General features: G+C 34.9%; 1 protein-coding gene across 1 annotated transcript in view; it reads left to right on the top strand.

The window, feature by feature from the left end:
• Positions 1 to 842: 842 nt before the first annotated feature.
• SPDYA (speedy/RINGO cell cycle regulator family member A) overlaps positions 843 to 26,284 on the top strand; it is a 31,919-nt gene continuing 6,477 nt past the window's right edge. Inside the window, exons 1-5 of the mRNA XM_047068501.1 lie at positions 843 to 1,095; positions 4,023 to 4,081; positions 6,199 to 6,284; positions 11,864 to 12,035; positions 25,436 to 25,724. Coding sequence (XP_046924457.1) covers positions 861 to 1,095; positions 4,023 to 4,081; positions 6,199 to 6,284; positions 11,864 to 12,035; positions 25,436 to 25,724 — 841 coding nt within the window. The 5' untranslated portion in view covers positions 843 to 860. The remainder of the gene's footprint in view (positions 1,096 to 4,022; positions 4,082 to 6,198; positions 6,285 to 11,863; positions 12,036 to 25,435; positions 25,725 to 26,284) is intronic.

The raw sequence follows: 26,284 nt of genomic DNA, 5'->3' as shown, positions 1-26,284 counted from the left end.
TTACAACACTGTACATTCATATACACTTAAAATCAATCACTCAAATTAACAGTTTGTGGTTATGATAGAGAAAAATGCTGTAGTCATTTCAATAAGGATACTGTTTTTTAAGAGTTATTTTATTTTAGCGAAACAGTGATAAGCCCATCTTTCTTCCCTAAAGCAATGGCTCATTTAACCACTAAGTCATACACTCACAAATTTAAAAATTAGAGTGATCAATTTATGAGAATCCCTCACGTATACCCTACATTTCTTTGCTAGAATTGTTTTTAACTTTTTAATAAATACCAGTAAATGCTTGTTGAATAAGTGATTTTTGTAGCATATCAAAGAATTACCAGTAAGAAAATATTTTGTGTGGGGAGGTGGATTACTTTCAATGTAAGATTTGATATGATAATAATTTATTTCTGGAAATAGCTTGCCTTGTTCTATAAAAAGTTTGAAGTGTCATATAACAACTATATGATAAAAGTATGTCAGTAGAAGCAGAATTTAAAACTTTAGGAAAAAAGAATACCACAAATAGATTATAAGTGCAGCATAGTTTCTCTAATTAACTTTCAAATTTGGTTTTGGGTTCCCTAGTAGTCAAAGCAAAATGGTGTACAGGATCTTACTGAGAAGAGAAGGTGTTATCAGTTACCCAAAGGAAACATAGCATTTCTTAGCAATGAATGATAAAAGCAATTTCTTATGTGAGTTACTATCACAAATAGTATTTTAGTAGCAAGTTCAATAACATTTTATATGACTGCATCTGGTAATGTCATCTGATTAGTTGTTTTTATATAGAAATGAACAAGAGTGTGGTAAATTATTATGTTTTATTTTTACAGGAATCTTGGGAAACCAAAATGAGACATAATCAGCTGTGTTGTGAGACACCGCCTACTGTCACTGTTCATGTAAAATCAGGGTCAAATAGATCACATCAGCCTAAAAAACCCATTAATCTGAAGCGTCCTATTTTTAAAGATAGTTGGCCAGCATCTGAAAAAAATGCACATAATAGCAACAAGTCTAAACGCCCCAAAGGACCCTGTCTAGTTATACAGCGACAGGAAATGACTGCTTTCTTTAAATTATTTGGTACGTTTAAAATGTTGTAATAGCAGTAATTGTAAGGTACTTAAAAATGAGAGAATCTAAAGATCTACTTTATTATTTTCATAATAATCAAAGAAGATGTTGTTATTTTCTATGTCAGATTTTCTGTCTCCAATCAATTTGTTTTTGTTTTACTTAGGGTTTGTCTCTTTTTTTTTTTTTTTTAATGTTGGATTTTTGTTGTTTTGGATTGCTTTTGGATTTGAAGTTCAGATTCATCTTGCTTCTAGACTACTTAAATCCAAGTGTCAAATGTGAATTCTGAGCAATTCACATTCATAGCATGAGTTTTGTGTGACCTAAGTAAAATACTACATAAAGTCTCAGGTGAGCCAACCAGCCCAGTTTGACTGGGCCTGAGGTGTTTCCCAGGATTTTCAGTGCTGAAACTGAGCAAACTGGGAAGGTTGGCCAACCTCGAGAAGTTTCAGTATTATATGTAGGGATTTTTTTTTTCTTTGAGAGAGAGAAAGAGAGAGAAAGAGCACATGTGCACATGGGGAAGTGGCAGAGGGAGAGGGAGAGAGAGAATCTTAAGCAGGCTCCGTGCTCCTTGCTTAGTGGAGCTTGATTCCATGACTCTGAGATCATGACCTGAGGCAAAATCAAGAGTTGGATGCTTAACTGACTGAGCTACCCAGGCGCCCCAGGAATTATTTTTTAATATTTTATTTTTATTTAAGTAATCTCTACACCAAGTGTGGGGCTCCAGCTCATGACCCCCAGATCAAGAGTCCCATGCTCTTCCTACTGAGCCAGCCAGGGAGAGAGAGAATCCCAAGCAGGTTCTGCACTGTCAGCACAGGGCTCAAACTCAGGAACCATGAGATCATGACCTGAGCCAAAATTGAGTTGGACACTTAACCAACTGAGCCACCCAGGGATCCCAGGGGAATATTTTTAAAAATTATGCTTTATCATCATGCTCATGAAATGAGTTTAAATTTATCTGTTCAGATCATGAGACAATGCTACTTTGCTGACAAATTTCTTAAAACAAGAAACTTTTTTATATTCTAGTAGCCAAGGAAGGGACAAATTTTTTTTTTAAGGTAAGGTAGTAAGGTAGACAGATTAGACTAAAGGGTAGGATAGATGGATTCTGGTAAATATCTGTAGGAGTGAATCAAGTCATGTAGGTACCACAGTCTCTTAGATCCAGGTAACACGCAGAAGTCAGTTGGGGACAAGAGTGTTCGCCCTGCTCAGAAGACAAAAATCTTAAAAAAAAATATATATGAAAAAAGAAGGAGGAGGAGGAGAAGGAGGAGAAGAAGGAGGAGGAGAAGGAGGAGAAGAAGGAGGAGGAGAAGGAGAAGAAGGAGGCGGAGGAGGAGGAAAGGAAGGAAGGGAGGAGGAGAAGGAGGAGAAAAGGAAGGAAGAGAAAGAGAGGCAGGCAGGTGCCTGGGTGGCTAAGTTGGTAAGAGTCCAACTTCAGCTCAGGTCAAGATCTCATGGTTTGTGAGTTTGAGCCCCGTATCAGGTTCTGCACTGACAGTGTAGAGCCTGCTTAGGATTCTCTCTCTCTCCCTCTCTCTGCTCCTCTCCCACTCGCACTTTCTCTCTCACACAAAATAAATAAACCTTAAGAAAGAAAGAAAGAAAGAAAGAAAGAAAGAAAGAAAGAAAGAAAGAAAGAAAGAAAGAAAGAAAAAAGCAAGAAAAAAAAGAAAGAAAAAAAGAAATAAAAAAAGAAAGGGCAAGCTGGTTAAGATTTAAAGTAAAATCAGAAGATGAGCTAAAAAGAAAAAATGTAAGTAGTGTAAGTATAATACTCTTAATATAAGTTCCCCCTTCTCTTTATTAAGACTAGTGCAAAACTATTACCAACAAACTTTTCTACTATTCATAGCTGATCCTGAGAAATAGAAAATACCTGGTTCTACCATAAGTAATTTAAGAAATAGCTGGATGCCTGGATGGCTCAGTAGAGCATGAGACTCTTGATCTTGGGGTTGTGTGTTAGAACCCCATGTTGGGTGTAGAGTTTACTTTTTAAAAAATGGAATTAACAAGGCAGAAATTAATTCTAAGAAAATGTGTACTTATTCTTGGAATTTTCCATGTATTTGACCATATTGATATTTCTAGGATGTAAAAATTAGTGTAAAGAAGTATGTTTTGTTTGTTATTTAACTTAAAATGAAGGGGGGAATAGAAAAAGCAGATTTTCTCAGATTGTATTCAGACAACTACTCATATATTTGGGGATTATATATTTTGACCTTTTAAAATTGAAGTAAGTACTTTTGACCTACTTTTTGCATATTTTAAAAGTATTTTTGTTAATCTTTTGTCATAATACTCAGTTTTTCCAGAATTAAGTATTAATTGTAAATAGCTAATAAACTATGAATCTTTATATAGACATTTTCATTATTATTTGTATAATAGATAGTTGGACAGAGATAAATAGGTGAAAAGAAGAATTCAAAACTGAAAATACCCTGAGACCTAACAGGGGAAAGTAGTAGGAAGAGTAAAAACAGTTTGAAAATCAGTAATATTCATTTAGTCATTATTTCTTAAAGACTGAGTTATCTTTTATCAGACTCCATTTCTACCAGTAAAGATTGATTTTTGAAAGTAATAAAGAGCTAATCTACAGTTACCCAAGACATCTTTCTCAAAGAGCTATTGGGATAGTCAGGAAACCAAACACTTCTACCATACCCTCTCTGGCCCGAGCAAATCAGATGGGAAAGCCAAGAGTAAAAGCCGTAACTTTTTGTACAGTGCTTGCAATGGTAAATGCACCAAAGAAGTGAAAATTACATTTTAGACAGTACTTGTCCAGGCATTTTTGTTTGATTTCTAAGCATCATTTATAATCCCCTATCTTGAAATTAATTCTTCAAAAGGAAACATTCTGTTTTTAAAAGACAAGTCATAGCTATCTTTTGTTCTAGATGACGATTTAATTCAAGATTTCTTGTGGATGGACTGCTGCTGTAAAATTGCAGACAAGGTAAATTTGGTAAAGATGTAATTATTATGTTACTAAACCGTCAGAACTTTAACAAAACCTTATAAGAATTTTCTATCCTATTAATTATTGTTAGGAAAAGGACTAGCCTGCATTGCTCCTTCTAAGGGTAATCCTTATGCATTAATTTTTGAAATTAGCATACATCATAGACTCATTTTATACTTGAGGAATTGCAGAATATTATTAATTATATTTAAGTGACCTTAAGTCTGTTATCTGATTGAAAACAAGAATCAGTATAGACTTAACATGTTTTGATCAGAATTATCACCTTTTATCAGGCTATGGAGTAATTCTGAATTACTGAATATTCTGAGATTAATTTCACTAAGGCGGTCTGTTATACAGTTAATATTTTATAGGTAAAACAAATCCCAATAATTTTATAGATAAAATTAGGTCCTTGTGTTTTTTATTTCAGAATCTTTGTTTCTAAAAGATCGTCATGATGCTGACTTACATACTAGGGACCATATTTCTGTACTTTTTAGATTTAGCAGAACAGTTATGATCTCAGCTTTATAAATGGTATCTTAGACCAGGTAGTCATATCAGAAAATTCAGCATGACTTCATTTCACACTTAAATTTAATGTCCCATTTAATGTGGGAAAGGTATGAATGGAAGCCTGGCTTATGATTAAATATACATTAAGTTAATATTGATGTGAACTTTTTTATTTCAAGCTTAAGATAACACAGATAAAATCGAAGTTTGGTCTTTTTAATCTCTAATTTTGGAAACTTAATTTTAGAAAATTTCAAACATGTATACCTTGAGGTAGAGAAAATAGAATTAAAAAACCTCTATGTGCCTATCATGGAGCTACAGTAATCATCAGCTCATGGCTCTGCTTGTTTCTTCTAATCCTTCTTCCCAAAACTAGACTATTTTATCCATGAATATTTCAAGATGTATTTCTAAAAGATGAGATCTTTTTAAACATAACAATTTTTCTAACACTTCTAAAAATTAATATTAATGCCTTCATATAAAATAGCTGTGTAATAATGTGCATGTGGAGTTGTAAGTTTCCTACTTTACAGTTTTAAATGCATTACAGTAATTAAAGTTGCTGGACAGCAGGGGGCAGTGCTTTTAAAGTAACTAACCATGCATACCGTATTTAAGAGTTCTCTACTGAAAAGTTATCTTGAAATCTTGGAGTCACCTTTGTAGTGAATCCTGTGAAGGTAGGATAAAAAGGCATTTTAGGAGAGAGAATCTAATACATCAGTACTTTAATTGTTTTTAGTTTTAACATATAGAACCTGGACAGTGCCCTAATACCAGGAAAGATATGTCTTTCTAATAACACATTTAAAACACTTTTTTTCTGAAGAAAATAGAGCCATTAGAATAAATTATTCTAATTTCTGATTTGAAGTTATTTTTAAAAGTGAGTACGTGAAATTGCTAAGAGAGTAGACCCTAGGTGTTCTTAACAAAAAGGGAAAAAAGATAATTATGTGAGGTGAAGGATATGTTGATTAACCTGTTTTTGCTATTCACTTCACAATGTATATAACAAATCATCACATCGTAAACTTTAAATATATACATCTGTGTCAATTATACCTCAATTTAAAAATCCCCCCCACAATGAATGAATGAATGAATGAATGAATGAATGAATGAAAAATGAGTATAGGTGTCTGCAATTAACTGGAAGGAGTCAGGAAAAAATTTTTGTATAGATACATATGTCAAGCCAATGTGGCAACACACTAACAATTGATGAATCTAGGTGAAGGATGTATGGTTATTTGTTTTATTATTATTTCAACTTCTCTATGTATTTGAAATTTAAGATAGAAAAAAATTAGGGTTTTGATTCAAAAAATATTGGCAATAATAAAATTTAGGAGTTCTTCCTAATCTTAATCATGATAAATGGTTCAGAACTATTTCTTACCATTCACATGGATTACAGGAAGCCAGCAAATAAGGACCCAAATAAATAGGTAATTCTGTAATAAAGATAGATAATGCTTTATTGTTTTTAGCTTATTATTCATCTTAAAGATAACTATCTTAAAGCAGTTTTACGTATGAACGTAAAACATTAATATTAACTTTTACTTTTTTCCCTATAGTATCTTTTGGCTATGACCTTTGTTTATTTCAAGAGAGCTAAATTTACCATAAATGAGCATACCAGGATAAATTTCTTTATTGCTCTGTAAGTATGCTTTCTACTAAGTGATTTTTGTGGTCCTTATTTATAATACATATGATAACTTATTTAACAGTCTGTTTTGGGACTCTTGGCTGGCTCATTAGGTAGAACTTGCGACTCTTGATCTCTGTGTTGTAAGTTCTGGCCTCACATTGGGTATGAGCTTACTTAAAAAAATAAGTAAATGAAGTTAACATTGCAACCCATAAAAAAATAAAACAGAGGCTTTTAAAAACCTGATGTATATCCTTGAATAGGCTTTATATATAGAAGTTATATATTTTTTTACTAATAGAATATTTTTATGTTCTTTTTACTGATCTTATCCTGCCATATGCGTAAGATTTATTTTTCAGTATTCCACTTGGGTTTGTATTGTATCTTTTACATATTTCAGAGTGCTCCATATAAATTATCCCAAATTCTCCTCTTTTGGACTCAGATATGTTTTAAAATCCAGAATATTTGGTTTGAAATTTCCAGTAAATTTATAGCAAAAATCATCGTCATTGGGGCACCTGTGTGGTTCAGTCAGTTAAGCGTCTGACTCTTGTTTTCGGTTCAGATCATGATCTTGCAGATGATCTTATGGTTTGTGGGATCGAGCACCCTGTTGGGATCCACCACACAGTGTGGAGCCTGCTTGGGATTCTCTCTTCCTCTCTCTCTCTGCCCCTACCCCACTCATGCACATGCGCATGCTCTCCCTCTCAAAATAAACTTAAAGTCATCATCATTTTCCTTTTACATGAAACAACTTGTGGAAAATGCTACAAACATATTAATTATAGATTTTTGTCTGTAACCTAAAAGTTATTCATATCTGGGGTGCCTGGGTGCCTCTGTGTTGACAGCTTGGAGCCTGAAGCCTGCTTCGGATTCTTTGTCTCCCTCTCTCTCTGCCCCTCCCCCACTCGTGCTCTGTCTGCCTCTCTCTCTCTTTCAAAAGTAAACATCAAAAAACATTTTAAAAAAAGAAGTTATTCATATCTGACACCTTTCTTTAGTAACCACTGACTCTTTTACTTAACACACTGAACTTTGACCAAGGAATATAGCTGTTTTTTCCAATTCTTCTATTGACTTTATATTGGATTGTTCATACTAGCTTTGATACTAACCATTTCTGTTAAATGGTTTTAATAACATGGCTTTCCAGCCTATAGGTCAGAATTATACTAGAAGCAATGTTTAAGAAAATGTATCTCAATCTCGAAACTTTTTATACCCAGTACCTGGATATAATACTGCAGTTGGGAATGTATGAATATAATTTTAAGTACTTAACTAGGGAACTACATATAAAAAATACTTAAGTTGAATACCTCAACAACTGTTTGCACTGATGAGTGAGTTTTTACTCAAAGTCTATTTAATTCAGACTCAAAGTGTGATTCAAGAAATAGGACTAGAAGAAACTGATCTCTCCTTGTATTTAGAAGACATATTTCCCCATGCATAAGGGATAATGAACCTTATAAAATTTAGTGATGATTGATAAACTGTGGGAATATAATAGTACTAACTAATACTGAGTGTTATGTGCAGGACACCACAAAAATTGTTTTTTTATAAGCTTGAATCTTCTCTGTGAGATACATTATTAAATTCTCTTCATTCTACATATGGGGAAATTGAGACTTAGGAAGGGAAGTACTTCCAAGTCTCACAAAAGTTAGTAAGTGGCAGGGCTGGGGTGCACAGTCAGGTGTGACTTGCCTGTGGCCAAATTTAGTGATTAACCACTAAGCTACATTGCTGTTAACATGTCTCCTTAGTATTATATTATACCTCTATGTTGATACAATATCTATTTTGTAGTTTTTTCTACCTGCAAATTAAAAACAAACCAAAAGAAGCTTTCTTTTTAATTCTTACAAATGCCTGAAATTGGATTTGTTTGACATTTTGGTAATGTTATTACCAGTAAAGTAAAGCAGCACGAGTTTACCGTGTAGTAGTCTGTATAACATGGATTATAATTTCCATTTTATATCTAATCATACTTTTTTATATATCCTGACTCAATAATTCTCAGTAAATATTTTCTTAGCGACAGTTCTTTTTTTTTTTTTTTAAGTTTATTTATTTATTTTGAGAGGTAGAGGGAGAATCCCAAGCAGGCTCCACACTTACAGCATGAAGTGCAGCACAGGACCTGACGCAGGGCTCGGTCTCACAGTTCCTGAGATCTTGACCTGAGCTGAAATCAAGAGTCAGATGTGTAACTGACTGAGTCACCCAAATGTCCCAGTTAGCCACAGTTCTAACTCAAGTTCTTTTCCTTCCTATATGTTCTTACAACACTCAGGACTTTTATTGTCATTATTCCATATTCTCTTGTACAGTTATTTGTTTCATACTTAGTTACTTCTTCTACTTGACTATAGGCTGCTTAAAGGGAAGGAACATGTATCTAAATTGTTTTTTTTTTGCATCCTTTAACGTGTGGTTGTTCTTAATTCTTTATTTGGATAAGCATAATTAGCTATTATACAAAAGAAATGAACTCTGCTCCAAGAAAATCTATTTCAAATTAGAAGACAACTTACATGCATACAATACAAATATTTTTATAACATTGAGCCTGAAAAATTGTTAATCTAGAGTAGAATTACAATGTAGTTCTGATAGCATAGTACCACAGTATGTTATAGATTTTGTTTTATTTGGTTAACAAGCGTGAAAGGAGCCAACCTCTGGCTTCTGTCTACCCTTTACTAAGAACTATCAAGGATACTAAAGTAAGAAATTATGTAATTTCACAGAGGACATGATTGGATTCATATAACTGAATGGGTTTCATAATAAGATGCTTTTATATTATGGTAATTTAAAAATATGTACAGTTATTTTAAGGGAAGGTAAAGTAATAGGTAGGTGCTATTTTTATATTAATGTAACTAAATTGAATATGCATGTAGTTTTTTAAAAGGACATAAGTAGGTATACAATTAAAAGTAAGTATTCGTGTCTCAAGACGTTGGCATCCTTCCTCAAGAACAATGACCATTTCATGTGTATCTGTCTAGAAATAATTTTCTATACATGAACCAGTGTATATATTATATGAATAGAAGTATACTATACATTTCTGTGCCTTTTGAATTTTTCTAATGTGACATATCTATAAAAGGAGTATATGGAATGTGTATATGTTTATGTTAAAGAAAAAGCAGAACAAATACTCATATACCCATGACTCAACTTTAGAATAGAACATTGCCAGAATCTTAGAGGCTCACAGTGCACAATTTCCCAGTTAGAGCCCCCTCCCTTCCACAGATAGTAATTTTCTTGATTTTATTTATTCTGTATATAACCCTCTAAATAATATATCGTTTGGTTTTTCCTGTTTTTAAGCTATATGTAAAAGAATAATGTGCACTGTTGTTCTGTAACTTCCTTCTGTTTCTTTATAATATGATTTGAGATTCACTTATATTGATATGTGTAGCTCTAGTTCATTCATTTTCACTGCAGAATAATAATATTCTATATTATTGCTTATATATTTGAATTTTTTACTATCTTGTTGTCTTTACGTCCCACTTTTTCTGTGAGATCTTTTTAATTTTTATTTTTTGATACCTTTTATTCCTCTGCTTTTTAGGAAATTATGCAGTCTATATCCTTTCAGCAGTTATCCTAGTTACCTATTTTTTTAACTTACTAGATTACTGGTTTCTTATAAAAGGATATAACTCAGGAACAGCCAGATGGAAGATTTGCATAGGGCAAGGTATGAGGAAAAGGCATGGAGCTTCCATAACCCTTCAGCACCCCTTGATCTCTGCATGTTCACCAACCAGGAAGCTCTATCCCAGTTATTTTTAATCAAGAGCTGTAAACATTTTAACTCCAGTCACCCCTTTCTCAACTTATATTCTCTTGTTTTGCAATTCTGTGGTTCTACATGAAGCCCTCCAAAAACTTTGAGACATTATTATTGTTGTTTTTACACTGAACATTTGTTTAAGGACTTACTCACATATTTATATCTTTGCTTACTATTCCTTCTTGCATCTCAAACCTTCCACTTGGGATCATTTGCCTTCCTGTCTTATTGCTTTTAGGATTTATTTCTTTCGTGTTGGACTATTAATTTCAGTATCTTCAGACCTCAGGGTCTGTTTATGTTTATGGTACACTGTTCCCTTACATGTTTTACACTTTTTTTATTGGAAGTTGCTTGTTTTTCTTAGAAAATCATCTATGGTGCTTTCATTGTTTCCAGTGGGAAATCTCTGTCATTACCTCTGTTTCTGTGTTATCTAACGTCTCGTTTTTTGTCTGGACTGCCTTTATGATTTTCTCTTTATCACCTGTTCTGAATAATTTGATTATGTTGTATGTTGATGTAATTTTCTTCATATTTTGTGCTTTGGAGTTCATCCAGCTTCTTTGTATGTTTATAGTTTTCATAAAATTTCAAAAACTTTCAGCGATTATTTCTTCAAATATTTTTTCTGTCCACCCAACTCTTGTTAGGGACTCCAGTTTCGCCTTCATTAGACCACTTGAAGTTGTCTCACAGCTCATTGATGGCTCTATTATTTTTGTTTCTTTTTTTCTATATGTTTCAGTTTAGATAGTTTATATTGCTGTCTTCAGTGCACAAATCTTTTCTTCTGTAGTATTTAGTATATTAATCCTACTCCATGTATTTTTCATTGTACAGATAGTTTTCATCTCTAGAAGTACACTTTGTGTCTCCTGTTCTTTTTGAACATCTGGAGTAAATATAACAGTTTTAATGTCCTTGTCTGTTTAATGTCTGTTACTTCTAACGTGTCAATTTTGGTTGATGATTCTTTTTATTATGAGTCATGTGTACCTGTTTCTGTGCATGCCTGATCCCCTCTCATGTATTTAGGAGGATTCTGATTTCCATATGTATATAAGGAAACTACTTGGGTGTGGGGAAAGATTAGAGGGAACAGTGCCTAACATTCACCCAGAGGTGGGAATTTTGCCTGTTCCCACCAGCCAGACTGAAAAAACTCATAATTAACAGAATATTGAGTAGAGTACTCAAGAATGTCTTGCTTCAGTAGTGGGGAATAATTACCCCAGACTGAACATTGCTCTAGATCCACCTAACAAATCATTAAAGCAAGGCCTGAAAGGATCAGACTGTTTCTAAGTAACTTAACTGCATCCTGGAACAAAGTTCAAATTTTATAGGAATACAAAAATATCCAGAACTTGGGTCGCCTGGGTGGGTGGTTCAGTTGGTTAAGCTCTGACTCTTATTTCAGCTCAGGTCATGATCTCATGGTTGTGGAATCAAGCCCCATGTTGGGCTCCATGCTAAGTGTTGAGCCTGATTGGGATTCTCTCTCTCCCTCTCTCTCTGCCCCTTCTGTCTCTCAAAATAAATAAACATTAAAAAACAAACAAAATATCCAGAACTCAACAAGGTAAAATTCACTGTATTTCTATTTTTGGTCTACATTTTTTAATTATGAGTGAGGTTGAACATCTTTATGTGTTTGTAAGTAATTTATATATATTTTTGTGAACTGCCTGTTCTTGTCCTTTTCCCATTTCTTTTTTGAGTTGTTGGTCTTTTTTGTTAGGTATCTGGCTAATACAGTTGAAGAAGATGAAGAAGAATCCAAATATGAAATTTTTCCATGGGCTTTAGGGAAAAACTGGAGAAAATTGTTCCCTAATTTCTTAAAATTAAGGGACCAACTCTGGGATAGAATTGACTATAGGGCTATTGTAAGCAGGCGATGCTGTGAGGAGGTAAGGTTTTTAAAAAACTTTATATATGTAATCTGTTTTCTCTTTATGTAATTTCCCTTGTCTTGTTTTTAAATGTGCCTCTAATACATTTTTTGTATATGTAAGGGTAGGCTATTAACCTTGATGGTTACCATGAATACATCTTGTATATTACAATGTTGATATTTTAATTTTTTACCACAATAATTAAAAATTGTCATTTCTGTTTTTCAGAGCAGCCTACTTCTGTAGTAAGTATTTTTGTTTTAGTGTGTTTCTTTAGTCTAAAAGATGACCAGTATATTGGGAAAGGACAGTGTGCAGATTGCAAAATATGTTAATAACATTTGGAGGTGAAAATTTCCATCAAATAAAGTATGTGAAATTTCAAGTTCCCAAGATTAAAATGCAAACTACATGGTGTAAAATTTAAATAAATTTAAATATGTTAAAAATCATACCTCTTTTCACATAGAATAATACATAAAGTAAGTTTCCTTGATGCCAGATTCTATTAAGTCAAACAGAAAAACACTAAAAATTAGAAAATGGGTTATTTTACCTAATGTTCTAGGTTTTCAATAAAGAAAAAAGTTAATGTTTCAAACTAAAGAAATATTCTAAAATAGAAAATTAATGGTGGGCAGTGATCATTGTAGGCCAGTACTAGTAAAGTTTGGTAAATGTGAATTAGTTAATGCTGTAATGAAATGAAGTTATATCCAGTTAAATGATGATAGGCAAAAGAACCAATTAATGGATTAGTGTCAAACTTCAGGCAAGACTTTGGAGGTGTGTCACAGAACTCTGCCTGGAATTAACCTTGTTAATTATATTTATTAATGAGATGAAAGTATTAGCAAGTATGGATAATTGTGTATTAAATTAAGAGGATTGTTGAATGTTGGGGGAAATTAAAGGATTCAGAAATAACTTAGAAGATTGAAATAGCAAGGCCAAGTTTTTTCAAGGTTAAATTCAGTGGGGGTGCCTGGGTGGCTCAGTTGGTTAAGCATCCAACTTCAGCTCAGGTGATGATCTCACAGTTTGTGAACTCGAGCCCTACTCTGGGCTCCATACTCTCTCTCCCTCTTTCTCTGCATTTCATGGGATTCTCTCTCTCTCTCCTCTCTCTCTGCCCCTTGCTCACTCGCTCACTCTTTCTCAAAAAAAAAAAGATGAAATTCAACAGAAAAATATGGAAAATTGAGTGTATATCTCCCCTCCCCCAAATTAATAGATCCTCATTAAAGGATTTAAACAATTCATTCCAATTAGAGGACATTGAAAGAGTCATGTATTGCTATGTTTTATCTCTATGTCCCCAGGTCAGGAGTGGATAATTGGTGCCCCTGTGCCATCCTTGGACATGATAGTAGATCTTACTTGAACACTCTGATTTTTTTCAAAGTAAACACTTTAAGCCCCATGGTACACTCAGCTAAGAGCATGGAATGGGCACCAGAGGCAAGAGGCTGGGATAGGCAATGCTCACCTCATGGCAGATTGCCCACCCACTCCTAAGATAGAACAACTAGCATTATAACTGCAACAACTTAATTTACACAATTGGAGATGGAATTACTTCAGTTGCTGGCATAAGACTATTAAAGAGCCAGAGTATGATGTACCTTAATGGTGTATGTGTAAAAGACTAAAAAGTTTTAGATAACTGTAAACTCAGTTGTGTAATGGGATTTACAGAAAAGTTTAGTATCTCAAGGCTTCGACATTGACAATAGATCTCTCCCCTAATTCTAGATGTGCATATTAAATTTCCTATTCATATTTCATTATCTAGTAAATACCTCATACTTAACATGCTGACAATCCAGTTTCTGATTCCCCTACACAGACCTCCAAAACTTCTCCTTCTATATATAGTCTTCCACATCTTAATAAATGGTAACTTCATCATTCTAGTTGTTCAGACCAAAAAACTGTTGCCCTACACTTTTGTCACATCCATACCTTAAAAAAATGTCCAGCATTCTACCATTTCTCATGACCTCTACCACTAAATCCTACTGTGATTGTCTCCTCATGTCTCAGTCATTGCCATAATCTTCCAAGTAGTCTCTCTTATAATCTTTCTCTCCTGTAGTATATTTTCATACACCAGCCAGAGTAAATCTTTTAGAAAGTAAGTCAAATCATTGGTCCTCTACTCAAAAGCCTCCAGAGGCTTCCCATCTTACATAGAGTAAAAGGCAAAACCCTTATCATGGCTCTACCTGGTCTGCCAACTCTCTTCTCATCTCTTCATCTCTCTTCCCTCCAACTACACTGGCCTCCTTGCTCGTCTTCAAAAACACCAAGGACATTCCCACCTCAGGATTTTTTTTTTTTTTTTTGGCCTGGAATGTTTTTCCCCCAGATATCCGTGTGCTTCACTTCCTCACTTCATTTAGGATTCTACTTAAATAGCACCTCAGAGAAACCTTTCCTTAGCACTGCATCAAGTAGTATCTCCCTGAATGGAATAAAATTGAAGAGTCCAGAAATAAACCTTCATATTTATGTTCAATTGAATTTTGACAAAAGTACCAAGAAAATTCAATGGGGAAAGAATAGTCTTTTCAACAAATGATGCTGGGACAAGTGGATATCTACATGCAAATGAATGCATTTGGACCCCAACTTTCATATCAGATATAAAAACTAATTCAAAATGGATCAAAGACTGAAATGTAAGAGCTAAAAACTACAAAATTCTTAAAAGGAAACACAGGTGTAAATCTTCATTACCTTGGATTAGGATTCTCAGAGATCATACGAGCACAAGCTTGAACTCAAAAGCACAAGCAACAAAAGAAAATAGAGATTATCATTGACATTGAAAACTTTTGTCCTTCAAAAGACACCATGAAGAAAGTGAGAAGCCCACAAAGTGGATGAAAATTTTGGCCAATTTTCTGTCCAATAAGGGAGTTGTGTCTAGAATATATAAAGAGTTCTTACAACTCAACAATAAAAAGACAACTTTTAAAAGGGCAAGGATCTGAAAAGGCTTTTCCAAAGAAGATCTACAAATGGGCAAAAACCACATGGAAAGATGCTCGACATCATTAGCCATCAGAGAAATGAAAAATCAAAACCACGAGTAGATATTACTTCACACCCACGAGAATAGCTATTGTGAAAAAGACAAATATAACAAGTGTTGATAAAGATATGGAGAAAATGGAACCCTCATACACTTTGGTTGGGAATGTAAAATAGTGTAGTTGTTTTGGAAAACTGTAGCAGTTCCTCAAAGGACTAAACAGGGTTACCATACAACCCAGCAGTTCCAGTTCTAGTTGTATATACAAAAGAAAGGAAAGGTATGTCCACACAATAACTTGTACATGAGTATTCATAGCAGCATTATTTGTAATAGTCAAAAAATGAAAACGCAAATGTCCTTCAGTGAATGGATGGATAAACCATATAGTATATTTATACAGTGATATATTACTTGGCAGTTAAGAGGAATCAAGTACTGATACAGGCTGCAACATGGATGAACCCTGAAAACATTATGCTAAGCGAAAGAAGCCAGTCACAAAGGACCACATATTGTATGATTCCATTAAGTGAACTGTCCAAAATAGACAAATCCAAAGAGATAGAAAGTAGCTTAGTCGTTGCCAGAGGCCAAGGGGAAGGAGAAATTGGGTGTGATTACTTTTTTTATGGAGTGATGAAAATGTTCTAAAATTGACTATAATAATGGTTGTGCAACTCTGAACATACTGAAAGCCATTCTACACTTTAAGTGGGTAAATTGTATGGTATTTTGAGATATAGCTCAATAAAGCTGCTGAAATAACAAGTACTACTTCCCACTGTCCCTCTGTATTTCTTTTCGTAGTTTCCTCCATAGCACTTAACCATCATATAACATACTCTGTTTTAATTATCTTACAAATACGATTTCCCCCTACTAGAATATAAATTCCAAGAGGGTATGGTCTTTATTTTCTTATTGTACCTCCAGTGCCTAGAACAGTGCATGTCACATAGTAGGTACTCAGTAAATAGTACTGGCTGACAGAGTGAATGGGATTTAAAGCTTCTGATTCTTTTTCATACCTTCTTATCCATGTAGTAGAAAAACAATAAACTATAAAACTTGCTGACTTAGCACTGCCTCTTACAACAGGGGCACATAGATAAGCTTTTTTATGGCTGTTCCGACCAGGTACATTTGAATCATTGTAGTACATAGGAAAAGAAATTACGTAGACTTTATCCTGTTCTCTTAACTATTCATTCAATAGCTACCTAATGAGTAAGACACTTAAGTTCAGTATTATGGGGGTTTGTTGTAAAAAAGTGTTACATCATCTTTGCCCTGAAGTTTGATGCATTAAAGTGCAAAACATGGCGTTAGAAATTTAGCTAAGTATTCTATACATTTGTTATTGAGAGCCTGGTATTGACATACTGCCAACTCATTTCTTGAGTCTCACCCTAAAGTATACCCAAGTTATGATAGTACTTATAAACTGGCTTACAATGATAATACTTTACATTTGCATTGTGCTTCATAAATTCATAAATATTTTCATATGTAGATTATCTTCTTATCCTCACAAAAATGCCTGTGAGAGTTGCAGCATTCTTATTTTACATCTGATGAAATTGAGGACCAAGGAGTTTGAGGTTTACTCAAGATCATACATCAATTAAATGGTAAACTCAGGATGTGATTTCATATCTAATGACTTCTCAGTGCTCTGTTTTCTCTGACATCTAGCTTCTACTGCTCATACTGGTTAATTTGAAAGGCACACATATATCTATTATGTTATTTTATCTCAGGAACTAAATAGTATATTCTGTCCATTTTTCTGATGAAGAAACTGGAGCTTAGAAAGGTTGTAACTTGTCCATGGTCATTTATTTAATAAGTGGTAGGGCCAGCTAGTACTTAAACTTGGCACTCTTTATGTATATATACCACTGTCAACTTAATTCTCTCCTTCCAGGTTATATGAATTTTGTAATTTGTCTCTTTTTTTAACCTTAGTTGCTGCAAAGAAGCTAAGAGCCAAGTTTTCTCCCTACCTACCTCAATTCTATTACTCATTACTACTGGCAAATCTATTTTCTTCTTTTTTTTTTTTAATTTTTTTTAACGTTTATTTATTTTTGAGACAGAGAGACAGAGCATGAGCGGGGGAGGGGCAGAGAGAGAGGGAGACACAGAATCGGAAGCAGGCTTCAGGCTCTGAGCCATCAGCCCAGAGCCCGACGCAGGGCTCAAACTCACGGACCACGAGATTGTGACCTGAGCTGAAGTCGGACGCCTAACCGACTGAGCCACCCAGGCGCCCCTCTATTTTCTTCCTGTAGCCAAATTTTTCCCTTTTGGGTGCTAGTTTAATGAAAAATTTATTTGCTGTTTTTGTCAGCTGCCAATAATCCTTTTTTGGAAAGAGAAGAGGTATGATTTAATTGAAAAATATATGTAGGCCTTTCCAGAAAAGAGTAAAGACTATTTCCCTACTCATTCTGATATTATTATCTTCTTAGTTACAGTTAGTTTACTTTTTTGGATAGCAGCTCCTCTGAGGTGGAATTTATTTAGGTTGATGATAGCTTGATTTCTAGATTGGCTCACAAATTATGGAATATGCCAGTCTGATGAGAGTTAGACTCCAATTCCAGTCCCTTTATGCATCATGGAGGGTAGCAATTTTATCTAAAGGAATCTTTTCTCTGAGCTTGTTATGTACTCTGGCCTAGATGGCACAGTATCATCATAGCTGATTTGTCTATCAGCTACTACTTGATTCAAGATTAGAATTTAGAAATCAGAGATGTGATATAAACAGAGTTTTAAACAAAATAATCCAATGACCATATGCAGCAGAGACCCAATATAGGGAGGGTACTGAAAACTGCTAAACTTGGTATAGGTCAGAAAGGAAGGTATCAACCTAGTGCTGAATATAATGATGCCAAAGAAAAATCAATGTTATGAAATTATAATTGTCATAACTTGCTGACCATTTGGATATAGATTATATGGGAAAGTCCACTTTCAGGGTTTCAAATCTGTAGAACAGAAGGAGTAATGGGTTCCATAATGAAAATAGGGAATGCTAAAGAAACAAACTGGTTTATTGAGAAAATAAGGAATTTTATATCACACATATGAATTTAAGGTGATACTTGGATAATTAAGTGCATGGTCAACAGGTATGAATAAAGTATGAGTCAACACATATAAGTGATGTTGAAAGCTTGGTAGAGTAGATAAGAGATCCATGGTGAAAGTGATGTTAGTACTTTTTGGGTACTTGTCAGGCACTGTTCTAAGTACTGCATATGTGTTAACTCTCATAACTGTTCTTACAGCTAGCTAGATAATCCCAGAAGAGGAAATTGAGGCACAGAGAGAATAAATGATTTCTCTAAGGTCACACAGTTAGTCAAGCAGCATACCAGTATTCAAACCTAGGCAGTCTGATTCCAGAGTTGGTGTTTGTTTGTTTATTTTGAGAAAGAGCAGAGGAGAGGCAGAAAAAGAGGAGGGGAGAGAGAGAGAGAGAGAGAGAGAGAGAGAGAGAGAATCCCATGTAGGCTCTGTGCTGTCAGCATGGAGCCCAAGGCGGGGCTTGATCCCACGAACCATGAGATCATGACCTGCGCTGAAATCGAGAGCCAGACACTTGACCAATTGAGCCACCCAGGCACACGCAGAGTTGGGTTTTTTTTTTTTTTAACACCTATACTATACTATCTCTTGAGATCATAACCAGTAAAATATATAGAGAAAAACAGAGGTCCAGGTATTAAATTTTGTAACACCCACCAAAGGAACAACAACAACAAAATCACTAAAAATGACAGAAGAGTAAGATAAAGTAAAAACTAGGATAACATTCCCAGTAGATCAAGTGCTACCAATGCTTTAAAGAAGTTACTTTCATAAATCATAGAATTTGAGGCCTGTAAGTGACCTGTTTGCTCATATACAAAAGTCACCCTGTAGCCCAGAAAATTACGTAATTTGCCTAAGGTCATAGAACTAAATCCTGCTTTCCTGACCCTGTTACAATTTTCTTTTTAATTAACTGTTATCACAATAATATTCTAATTATATTTGTGTGTATAAAATATGTGCAAACATATTTAAAAGCACACAAATGGGGCACCTGGGTGCTCAGTCAGTTAAGCAACTGACTTCGGCTCAGGTCACGATCCCATGGTTGGTGAGTTTGAGCCCCGTGTCGAGCTCCGTGTGGACAGCTCAGAGCCTGGAGCCTGCTTCAGATTCTATGTCTCCCTCTCTCTCTCTCTGCCTCTCTCTCTCTCTCTCTCAAAAATAAAATAGATATTAAAAAATGTGGGGCACCTGGGTGGCTCGGTCAGTTGAATGACCGATTTCGGCTCAGGTCATGATCTCATGGTTTGTGAGTTCAAGCCCCATGTCAGGCTCTGTGCTGACGGCTCAGAGCCTGGAGCCTGCTTCTGATTCTGTGTCTCCCTCTCTCTCTGCCCCTCCGCCACTCATGCTCTGTCTCTCTCTGTCTCAGAAATAAATAAACATTAAAAAACATTTTTAAAAAATGTATTTAGAAAAGCACACAAATATGTGTGCATGCATTTTTCTAGCTGGTTTAGCATGTGGAGAGACTGATGCCTAGCTTGTTGTAGAAAGAATGGTTTACCAAACTTACTGTGTGCCCTTTGCTTCCTATGTTTCTCTGCTCTTCTCACTAGAGTTTGTGACAGAATTCTTATAAAAATCATGCTGTTGAAAGTTTATAATGTCAGTGGCCTCTAATTCCTATTTTCATCTATCAATAAAAAATATATGACTAAATAATATTGTGTGGAGGGCCTTTGATAGGTGTATGAGAGACTCTTCCTGCCCAGAGTTCTTCCGTAGATTGGTTACATTCATAAAAAGATAGATAGATAGATAGACAGATAGATATCTGAGTACTAGACACGTTAAAAGTCCTAATATCAGATTAACAATGAAACAATACAATCTAAAAGCTGGAGTATTTAAAATGTGGGACTTATGCTCAGCATTGAAGGAAAAGCGATACTAAGACAAATAAAGGGAGAGGACATTCCAGAAATAGGAAATAAAGATGTACAAGTGTTAAGGAAGAAATACTAAATATGGAAGGAATAAGAAATTCTGATATTCTACTTCCTCACTTTAGGTAGCTCTGAACCTAATTTTACATTGTTATGGAAACGTTTATAGTTAGAATCAACATCTTTATTTACTTCTACTTTAAAAAACTTTTTTAATGGTTATTTTCGAGAGAGAGAGAGAGAGAGACAAAGCAGGGTAGGGGCATAAAAAGAGGGAGACACAGAATCCAAAGCAGCCTCCAGGCTCTGTGCTGACAGCTCAGAGGTAGGGCTTGACCCCATGAACCATGAGGTCATGATCTATGCTGAAGTCAGATGCTTAAGCGACTAAGCCACCCAGGCAGCCCTATTTACCTCTATTTTTTAAAAGCTAATGTAATGAAAATGAAAACATGACAGTCCAAAACCTTTGAGATGCAGCAAAAACAGTGATAAGAGGGAGGTATGTAGAAATACAGGTCTACATCAAGAAGCAAGAAAAGTCTCAAATACACAACCTAACCTACACCTAAAGGAACTAGAAAAGGAACTGCAAATAAAGCCTAAAGCCATCAGGAGGAGGTAAATAATAAACATTAGAGCAGAAATAAATGATATAGAAACAAAAACCCAGAACAGATCAATAAAATTAGGAGCTGGCTAACTTCCTAGCCAGACTTATCAAAAAGAAAAAAGAAAGGACCCAAATAGATAAAATCATGAATGAAAGAGGAGAGATCACCACCAACACCACAGAAATACAATTATGAAAGAATATTATGAAAAATTATATGCCAATAAATTGGGCAATTTGGAAGAAATGGATAAATTCCTAGAAACATATAAACTACCAAAACTTCAACAGGAAGAAATTTGAGCAGACCTATAACCAGCAAAGAAATTGAGTCAGTAAGCAAAAATCTTCTAATAAAAGTCCAGGACCAGATGGCTTCCCAGGGGAATTCTACCAAACATTTAAGAAGAGTTAATACCTATTCTTCTCAAACTATTGAAAGAAAGAAAGAAAGAAAGAAAGAAAGAAAGAAAGAAAGAAAAGGAATACTTCTATAAGGCCAGCATTACTTTGATTCCAAAACCAGACAAAACCAGACAAAGACCCCACCAAAAAGGAGAATTACAGGCCAATATCCCTGATGAACATAATGCAAAAGTTCTCAAGATTCTAGCAAGTTGAATCCAACAGTATATTAAAAGAATTATTCACTGTGATCAAGTGGGATTTATTCTTGGGCTGCAAGGGTGGTTCAATATTCATAAAGCAGTCAATGTGATACACCACATTTATAGAAGAAAAGATAAAAACCATTTGATCTTCTCAATAGATGCAGAAAAGCATTTGATAAAGTATAGCATCCATTCTTGATGAAAACCCTCAACAAATTAGGGATAGAAGGATCATACCTCAACATCATAAAGGCCAAATATGAAAGACCCACAGCTAATATCCTCAATGGGGAAAACGAGAGCTTTTCCTATACGGTCAGGGACAAGATGGGATGTCCACTCTCACCATTGTCATTTAACATAGTACTAGAAGTCTTAGCCTAAGCAATCAGACAACAAAAAGAAATAAAAGGCATCCAAATTGGCAGAAGTCAAACTTTCACTATTTGCAAACAACATGATACTCTATATAGAAAACCTGAAAGACTCCACCAAAAAAAATTGTTAGAGCTGATACACAAATTCAGCAAAATTGCAAGATACAAAAATCAATGTACAGAAATCTGTTGCATTTCTATACGCTAATAATGAAGCAGCAGAAAGAGAAATCAAAGAGTCAATCCCATTTACAATTGCACCAAAAACCATAAGATACCTAGGAATAAACCTAACCATAGAGGTAAAATATCTGTACTTTGAAAACTATACAACACTGATGAAAGAAATTGAAGATAACACAATGAAATGGAAAAACATTCCATGCTCATGGATTGGAAGAACAAATATTGTTAAAATGTCTATACTACCCAAAGCAGTCTACACATTTAATGCAATTCCTATCAAAATACTGCCAACAGGAGCACCTGGGTGGCTCAATAGGTTAAGTATTTGACTTAAGCTCAGGTCATGATTTTGCAGTTCATGAGTTTGAGCCCCACATTACACTCTCTGCTGTTAGCATAGAGCCTGCTTCAGATCCTGTGTCCTGCTCTCTCTGCCTCTCCCTGGCTCATTTTATCTCTCTCCCCCTATCTCTCTCTCTCTCTCTCTCTCTCAAAAAAAAAAAAATACTATGAGTATGTTTCACAGAGCTAGAACAAACGATCCTAAAATTTGTATGGAACCACAAAAGACCATGAATAGCCAAAGCAATCTTGAAAAGCAAAACTGGAAGCATCATGATTCCCAACTTCAAGTTATGTTACAAAGCTTTAGTCATTAAGACAATATGGTACTGGCACAAAAATAGATACAGATCAGTGGAACAGAATAGAAAACTCAGAAATGGACCCACAACTATATAGTCAACTGATCTTAGACAAAGTAGAAAAGAATATCCATTGAAAAAAGTCTCTTCAACAAATGGTGTTGGAAAAACTGGATGGTGACATGCAGAAGAATGAAACTGGACCACTTTCTTTCACCATACATAAAAATACGAAATGGATGTGAGACAGGAAACTATCAAAATCCTAGAAGAGAACACAGGCAGCGACCTCTGACATCAGTTGTAGCCACTTCTTACTAGACATGTCTCTGGAGGCTAGGGAAACAAAAGCAAAAATGAACTGTGTGGACTTCATAAGATAAAGATCTTCTACAAAGCAAAGGAAACAATCATCAAAACTAAAAGGCAACCTATGAAATGGGAGAAGATATTTGCAAATGACGTAGCAGATAAAGGGTTGGCATCCAAAATCTATACTTATCAAACCCAATGCCCCAAAAACAAATAATCCAGTTAAGAAATGGGCAGAAGACATGAATAGACATTTTTCCAAAGAAGACATCCAGATGGCTAATAGACACATGAAAAGATGTTCAACGTCACTCATAAGGGAAATAAAGTGCGCATGTGCGCACACACACACACAATGAGATACCATCTCACACCTGTCAGAATGGCTAAAATCAACAACACAGGAAACAACAGATGTTGGCGAGGATGCAGAGAAAAAGGAACCCTATTACACTGTTTGTAGGAATGCAAATTGGGGCAGCCACTCTGGAAAACAGTATGGAGGTGCTTTAAAAAGCTAGAAATAGAACTACCCTAAGATCTAGCAGTTGCACTACGAGGTATTTACCCAGAGGATACAAAAATATTGATTTGAAGGGGCACATGCACCCCAATGTTAATAGCAACATTATCAACAATAGCCAAATTATGGAAAGAGCCCAAATCAGTCCATCAAGTGATGAATAGATAAAGATATACAGTGGAATATTACTCAGCTATTAAAAAGAATGAAATCTTACCATTTGCAATAATATGGATGGAGCTACAGTGTATTATGCTAAGTGAAATAAGTCAGTCAGGAAAAGACAAATACCATATTATTTCACTTATATGTGGAATATAAGAAACAAAACAAATGTAACATAGGGGATGGAAAAAAAAAGAGAGGAAGGCAAACCGTAAGAGACTCTTTATAGAGAACAAATTGAGGGTTGATGTAGGGGAAGTAGGTAGGGGATGGGCTAAATGGGTGATGGATATTAAGGAGGGCACTTGTGATGAGCACTGGGTGTTATATGTAAGTGATGAATCACTAAATTCTACTCCTGATACCAATATTACACTGTATGTTAACCAACTAGAATTTAAATAAAAACTTGAGTGGGGGGGAACCTGGGTGGCTCAGTCAGTTAAGCTTCTGACTTTGGCTCAGGTCATGATCTCATGGTTCATGGGTTCGAGCCCCACATTGGGCTCTGTGCTGATGATGCAGAGCCTCCTTGGGATTCTCTCTCTTTCCCTCTCTCTCTGCCCCTCCCCTTCTCTCACTCTCTCTCTCTCTCTCAAAATAAACTTAAAAAATTTTTGAACTTGGTAAACATTTTTAAAAATAAAAGATATGTAACTGTTACATGTTTGTTGAAAACTTCTTTGAAGGATTTAAGTAGATTATAAAATAATTCACTAAAGAAATTAGCCTAGCTAGCATTCTTTAGCAATTATTTTGGAGGAGGCCACCGGTACCCTGTTTAATAAGCAGACTGGTTTTAATCAGGGGGGGTTTTAAGGTTTTCTTTTCATTTCTAAGTTTATTTATTTTGAGAGAGAGAGAGAGTGCGCAAGTGGGGCAGAGGCAGAGAGAGAGGGAAAAAGAATTCCAAGTGCAAAATTATCAGTGCAGAGCCTGACATGGAGCTCAGTCTCACAAACTACAAGATCATGACCCAAGCCAAGGTCAAGAGTTGGACACTTAACCAACTGACCCACTAAAACAAAACCTAAGGTTTTCATTTTTAACAGCAGAAGCCTTTCTTTCTTTCCAAGCAAAATTTTCAAGAGTCCCCACAATTCCCTTCATATGTTGGGAAAGTACCTATATATGACTATCATTTGCCAGCTTCTTACTATGTGATAAGGATTTTACACATATCTAACCCGCCGAAAGGTCCTGTGAGGCAGATAGTATCCTCATTTTAAATATATAGAAACTGAGCCTCAGAAAGTTTAAGTAACTTGCTCAGTATCATACAGCTAGCAATTGGCAGAGTCAGGATAAGGAAATAGGTCTATCCAGACTCCAAAGGCAGGATTTTATTTAACCTTAGAGAACAATGCCCAACATGTAGTGAAGAATTATAAGAGTTTTATAATTAATTGTTCATCTAATCCTTGCAACAATCCTCTAATGTAGACAATATTATTCTCTCCATATTATGGATAAGGAAACTGAGGAACAGAGAGGTTATGTAAATTACCTGTGTTATTTACCATTTCCCTTGCCACAATTGCAAACATGTTAAGATTAGCCTAACGTATAGTTAGAAACCTCAACAATGTTATTTTTGACCCAGTATATTCCAGTTAAAAATTATGTGTCATTTTGGACTAACTGTATTATCTATCCCAAACTTAGAATACTCAGAATTGAAAAACCTGGAAGGTTGCTTCAGTCTTATTTCATATTTGAAATAAGTACTTTGTCAGTTATTGTCTTTAGGATCTAAGCAGTGAATCACTTTATAGGTAGTGCTGTCTTATCTGGAGATGCCTTTTTTTTTTTTTTCTTAACATCAGTAACTTAGATTTTTAGATCTAGTTATAGAGCTAGCTTTGAGTTTTAATTTTTGTATTTAATTTTACCAAATTTTCAAATCTTATTAAAATTCTAAAAGGAAGCTTTCCACCGTAGGTTATGGCTATTGCCCCAACCCATTATATATGGCAGCGGGAACGCTCTGTGCATCACAGTGGAGCTGTTAGAAACTACAACAGAGATGAAGTTCAACTGCCCCGAGGACCTAGTGCCACCCCAGTAGATTGTTCACTCTGTGGTAAAAAAGGAAGATATGTTAGACTGGGATTGTCTTCATCATCTTCATCCAGTGATACAGTAGAGGTGATGGAGAAACATTCTCAGGAGTCACACAAGTCAATGGACATAGTAGTCAATCCTTCTCAAGCTTATAGCTATTCTCAAGGTATGATTTAGTAATATGTCAGAATTAGATTTATGCAAGTTATTAACAAACCTCGTTTATTGACCTGTAGTCAGTTCTTACAGGCAGGGGTACATAGTAATTTATATATCACAACATTATGAGTGAATTAGTATTGAAAGTTTTCTCCTTTTCAGTTACTATTTGTCTTGTGTCAGTATCTGTTTTTGTGGTAGTGTACCTAAGCTAAAAGATTTTTAATGTGACTTATGTTACACTGAAACCTAACACACCATGGGTCTCAAGTATTTTAAAGTATTAAGTATTTGAAGAGCCTGAAGCATTTTCTATGAAATGTTTTATTGAAAAGAAGTTTCAAGAAGAAAATAAATTTACTTGAAATCTCACCAGATTTATCAGTGATTAACTACTGGTTTTCTTTTATATACTTTTTAAAATTGAGATATAATTGACACAAAATATTGTATTAACTTTAGGTGTACAATATAATGATTTGATATATTGCAAAATGATTACCACATTAGGTTAACATTCATCACCACATATAGTTTTTTTTGTGTGTGTGATGGGAACTTTTAAGA

Source organism: Lynx rufus, unplaced genomic scaffold (assembly GCF_022079265.1).
Source record: "Lynx rufus isolate CCGP_SWC_20201006 ecotype Redwood Valley unplaced genomic scaffold, mLynRuf1.p SCAF_8, whole genome shotgun sequence".
Lineage (NCBI taxonomy): Eukaryota > Metazoa > Chordata > Mammalia > Carnivora > Felidae > Lynx > Lynx rufus.
The sequence above is the reverse complement of the archived record's forward strand: the minus strand, read 5'-3'. Positions and strand labels throughout refer to the sequence as shown.